At 36.0% G+C, this 5,523-nt stretch overlaps 1 protein-coding gene across 3 annotated transcripts; it reads right to left on the bottom strand.

Moving 5' to 3' along the window:
• On the bottom strand, positions 663–5,293 carry LOC109833366 (40S ribosomal protein S6). Of its 3 annotated transcripts, XM_020401020.1 has the most exons (8): positions 5,139–5,293; positions 4,936–4,980; positions 4,846–4,865; positions 3,373–3,430; positions 3,204–3,237; positions 3,060–3,134; positions 2,694–2,966; positions 663–1,141 (listed from the first exon to the last, which is right to left on the bottom strand). In XM_020401020.1, exons 1-8 carry the CDS (start codon positions 5,142–5,144, stop codon positions 897–899), a joined length of 756 nt encoding a protein of 251 aa, XP_020256609.1. In that variant the 5' UTR covers positions 5,145–5,293; the 3' UTR covers positions 663–896. The 3 variants fall into 3 exon arrangements, with proteins under 3 accessions (XP_020256609.1, XP_020256610.1, XP_020256608.1); XM_020401021.1 differs by lacking the exon at positions 4,936–4,980 and having other exon boundaries at positions 4,846–4,910; positions 5,139–5,242; XM_020401019.1 differs by lacking the exons at positions 4,846–4,865; positions 4,936–4,980 and adding an exon at positions 4,776–4,840 and having other exon boundaries at positions 5,139–5,231.

Below are 5,523 nucleotides of genomic sequence, written 5' to 3'. Positions count from 1 at the left end.
ACCTTTTAACTAGATTAGCTCCGCTAACCTGGATAGTAGGAAAGCTAATCTGGATAGTAGGAGAGCTGCCAAATACCACCTAATATCCCAACAACAAAAAAAAAGCAAGAACTTATTGGACCATAAACTGACTCATCAACTAGTACCAATGAATTTCAACAAGCTAGAGAAGTAGAGATAAAATAAAAAGAACATGCTCGTTAAACTTTGCATTCCACTTTGGATTATAATCTACATATAGATTATTAACCTAGAGATTTTAATCCAAGTGAATCACAATCTAAAATGTTTGGTAATATAGTGAATTATAGTCTATTCTCATGTATAACACCCGGCAATAAGTTATAATCCATCAAAATTACCAAAAACAAACATCACTTAAATTTACCAAAAACTTGGCCCTCGGGATTTAGTGAGGAATCACGAATGCATGCTTTCATGTCTGTCAAACCTCGTATCACATAATCCACCAAATAAAATAAAACAGACCACTGTTTTGTTGGAGTATGAGTTAAAATAAACCAGTTTTCACCATCCATATCCATTATCCACTGAATTGTTTTCCACTGCAGGTGCCTAAAACCACTTCACCATATGCCAAAAATGTTCCAAATCAAATTTTTTAATGTTTAACAATACCAGCACTATAAATCTACAACAAAGAGAGGAACACGTGCATATATATATGCATGCAAGATCTGTTGAAGAACAAACTAATACGATATAAGGATGTTTCATGTTTTAACTCGGTGCCTCAGAAAATCAAATGACAAACAACAGACGCAACTCCACATCCTCAAAGGGAAATCATGGTCCAGACAAAAAACTAATGATTCAAAATTACTACTTCAGACAGAAGACAAAAAGCCACCTAGTTATAAACTATAATCCTGAGTTCAAGCAGATACTGAAGCAGTCTTGGCAGCTGCAGCAGAGAGCCTGGACCTCTTCTTTGCCAAGCTCTCACTGCGTCGGTCCCTCTGCTCCTTGAGCCTCGAGGCAAGGAGCTTCTGGTACTCTGCAGCTTCAGATTTGGCCTTGGCAACTCTCTTCTTCTTCTCTGCAATTCTGGCTCGCTTCCTTTGCAAGGTCAAGGGAGTCACAAGCCTCTGGATTTTTGGTGCCTTACTGCAGGTCTTTCCTGCAAAAACATTGGCAAAATTTGCTTCAGGAAAATCCGGATCAATTGCACAAGATTGTGACAACTTAATCCACTAACCAGTCTGAAACTAAAAACAAATGTTGTTTGTTCCCAAGGAATTTTTAAAAAATTCTGGGAACATACGCAACCAACCTTGAAGAGTTGTCAGGTTTATTTTCTTAACCTATTTTTTTTGTATTTGTTTACTTGAAAACCAAGGAAACCAAATTGTTCAAGATATGAACAATCATCAGCTTTTCGCTCAGATTGTATGAAAAAGTTATTAAACAATGAAAATAGTGGAAACTACATATAAGAGCCTGAGTAAACATGATAGATTAGCAACTAACGTTTGTATCATATGAGTTGCCATGCCCCTCTTATTGTCACCTGAAACTAACAGATTGCTTATCCAAAATGTGGAAAAGTCTAAAACCTCTCATGTTTTCCATTGAACCATCAAAATTGACGGAAAAAGCGAACAATTGGGATTCTAAAATTCCTGACTTCATCAATCATATCCATCTAATCCTGGAGCTTAACAGGCCCTAAAGTAAAGAGTAAATATTTGAGTTATTGACAGAAAAGGGGAACGTCAAAAACAAAAAAGGTGTGCTCAAATAACATTAGAGTCTAATCACCACAGCAAAATGGCATTAAAAAGTTCTGTGTTGGGTTAAGATGTCAAGCCTGCATTTTTCTTAAGATAAACATTTAGAACACTAATGGGGCATCACACACTAATAGTCCGCATTACATTTAGACCACTAATGTGGCATTATGCACTGATAGTCAGCATTAAACATATCTTAAGAAAAACTACCATCATCAATGAACAAACAGTTGAATCCTCTGGATGGAATATTATATTAAAAAACTATTATAAAATGAAGTGTATGATGAATGTACTCTTTTTCAGAATAAGAGAATGGAAGCATTAGCTAGAGCATTCACATTTATTTCTAATGAGGAGAGATAAACACAAGAAATCATCACTATATAAATTATGCTTGAATATACCGCCAAGGGAGAACTATTATACTGGCAAAACCAATATCATCACTTTTTCCCATTTAATATCAACATTATACTGGCACAACAAATATCAACCCTTTTTCCCATTTAAGATCAACATGGGATGACGGATTACGAGTTCTCAATATTTTGCAACGAATTGAGATTCAAAAAAGTAGAAAACACTTGTGACTGATAAAAATGGAGAGTTCTCAATATTTTGCAACGAATTGAGATTCAAAAAAGTAGAAAACACTTGTGACTGATAAAAATGGAATAAGCAGAGGCAGGAACCAAAACTAAAGATTCAAAAAAGTAGAAAACACTTGTGACTGATAAAAATGGAATAAGCAGAGGCAGGAACCAAAACTAAAAAAGACAAAGGGCTCCTCTATCATTCTATGTTTTTAAACATAGAAAGAAAGAAAAAGCGAATATGCACTGACAACATAGTAACAGCATGTCTCTCCAAAAAAACATAGTAAGAGCAAAAAAATCATCAAATTAAGTTTGCAACAGATAAAGGTAAATAACTAACCTTTCTTGTTAGTGAAGGTCCTACGGTAAGTGTTGACATACTTGCGTACATCATCTTCCTTAGAAAGGTTGAACAGCTTACGGATTTTGGAGGCCCTCTTAGGTCCTCTCATCCTTGGCTTCTCAACATCAGTCAACCCAGGAAGGTCATTCTCACCTTTCTTAACAATAACGAGATTGAGGACAGAGAGATCAGGGCTAACAATGCACCCACGCACAGACTTCCTTCTTCGCTCTCCGTTGCGCCTTCCATAACCACGGAAGCAAGGTGTTCCTGTTAAGAAACAACTTATCAGTTCGTAAACAACTATCACGTTTATTGACAGAGCTTAGATATCTGAATGTAAATAAGGAAATTTAAACTGGCCTCTGTGCAGCAATAGGCGGACGCGACCAGGAGTCAGCACTCCCTGCTTCATGGGAAAACCCTGCTTGTCACAACCTCCCATGATTTTGAAACGACCAGGAGTCAGCACTCCCTGCTTCATGGGAAAACCCTGCTTGTCACAACCTCCCATGATTTTGAAAACATATCCCTTGAACTCCTGAGTATATCGATAAGAAAAATAATAACAAATGAATATGTACAATAGTCTAATAAATAATAAAAGAAAAACTGAAAATACATAGAATTCCCGGCTGTATAAATGAAGTATTGTGTTGTCAGATAGTACGCTTACCTCGCCAAGAGCATCACCACTGACTTCTTGTGAAATACGCTTATCATAAAATGCACGGCTGTAAAAGGAAGAATAGTCAGGGCATGGATCAGAAAATAAAATATGCAATGCGCAGACATGCGCTTTTACAGACAGTAAGTAACATGGACACACATCAACCAACAGAGGAGATAGGGTGGATGATGGCTTAGATGGTAATTTACATACAGTAAGAATCAAATTGCATAGTGCCTATAATGAGAATTAAATTGCAATGTCTCACAAACAATTTGGGGAGAAATAGTGGAAGAGATGTTCGCCAAATAACATACTGCTGATTAGTGCATGATGTCTCACAAGTATTCAGAACTGTAGAAAAGTAGATATAACGAACTAATAATGTCATAGAATAAGAATCCCAGATCAATTACCTAAAGAACTAAGATCAAAGAATGAACAGTTATTAAAATCATAAGGGTGACAAAACAACATCAAAAGCAGTACATGTTGCGCACAGAAACAGACATGGACTGAACATTCTTTTATTTGAAGTTATTAGTAATGAAACAACTGAATTGACAGTGAACGCTAGCTACTAAACAATGAAGCTTACTCACATAGAAATGATATAATAGATGCGAAAATGCCCATTAACTACTTGCTATCTTTAACATTCTATAATAAGTATGCTTCTTGAAACAAAAACAAAAAAGAACACTTGCAATAACAACTTAAGGCATAGATGAGGTCTGGAAAATCATTTCAGTAAAATATTAAAAGTCCAAAAAACAAAAGGACTGCATCAAACGACATTGCACCACTAGTCGCAGATGTTATTTCTGAAAAACGTCAATAGAGAAGTTACATGTCAGGTTATTCAGCCAAACAACAGTCATGCATGAGTTTATGTTCTGTAAATTTCAAAGAATTTTTAGTTTTTATGGTGAACCTCGAAGAAGATAAAGGTTGTTGCCATAACTAGCTATGCCAGTAAGAATAAAAACTGCAGACATATGACAGTTATGGCCTGAGGGACTTATTTGAGACAACTTAAGTGATGCAGGGATTTATTTATATGAGTTTTGGGGAACTATTTCATGAATACCCTATTTGGCAAAGGTACTTAATGACTTTATGGGATAAGAGAAGCCTTCTACATGTTAAGCTCCAACCTTAACAACTGTGGCTAATAATTAGCTCAAAGTTCACATATGATGCTGTTCAATGACAAGATCATAGGTATTAAACACTCATAGGGTTTAGACTAAATACTAGAAACCGTAATTAACCAAGTAACAAATAAAATAAATATACCATCTTTGGCAACCTATGAAAAATTAAACAGGAACAAATAATGCAACAAAGGCGCAATGAAACTAATAAAGGAACTCAAAAGATCATAACTTGTAAATGAACAAACTTACAGCTTCTGGTCGTCGTCAATCTCGAGCTTTTTCTGGCACCCAGTGGTGGGATTGGCGATATTAAACTTACAGCTTCTGGTCGTCGTCAATCTCGAGCTTTTTCTGGCACCCAGTGGTGGGATTGGCGATATTGAACTAAAAAAACCACAAAAAATTCAATCTCGAGCTTTTTCTGGCACCCAGTGGTGGGATTGGCGATATTGAACTAAAAAAACCACAAAAAATTGTCATTAAAACTTAGATTTAGAATAGAATCATCAAATCTAACAGCATGAGAAGATTTCGATTCTACAACACAAAAAGAAATAATCTTTAGATAACACAAAAAGAAATAATCTTTAGATCTAGGTTTAGTATTATTACCTTCATCTTCGATCTAACGAAGAGATCAAAGCGGCGAGATGAGCGAGCGAGAGAAGGAAACAGAAAAAACCGCGGCCTAAAGTTATATGCTCAGAGAAATTAGGGTTTGTGAGGTTTGGGGTTTATATCAAGAGGGCAGATAGATTGATTCATCTGGACCGTCCAATAGTAGCACAAATATTTTGCCTAATGGGCCACATCTTTGGAATATTGAACGTTCTTAATGGGCCACGACGCTTATGTTGAGCCGAACTATATATTATCTAGTCACAAAATTTTCTAACCGAGTAGGCATGGTATGGAGATATCATATTATATCATATCATACTCCCTTTAAAAGTACGAGTTCAGGAAAATCTTTCTACGGTCGGTATTAGGAAAATCT

This window comes from Asparagus officinalis, chromosome 3 (assembly GCF_001876935.1).
Source record: "Asparagus officinalis chromosome 3, Aspof.V1, whole genome shotgun sequence".
Classification (NCBI taxonomy): Eukaryota; Viridiplantae; Streptophyta; class Magnoliopsida; order Asparagales; family Asparagaceae; genus Asparagus; species Asparagus officinalis.
The sequence above is the reverse complement of the archived record's forward strand: the minus strand, read 5'-3'. Positions and strand labels throughout refer to the sequence as shown.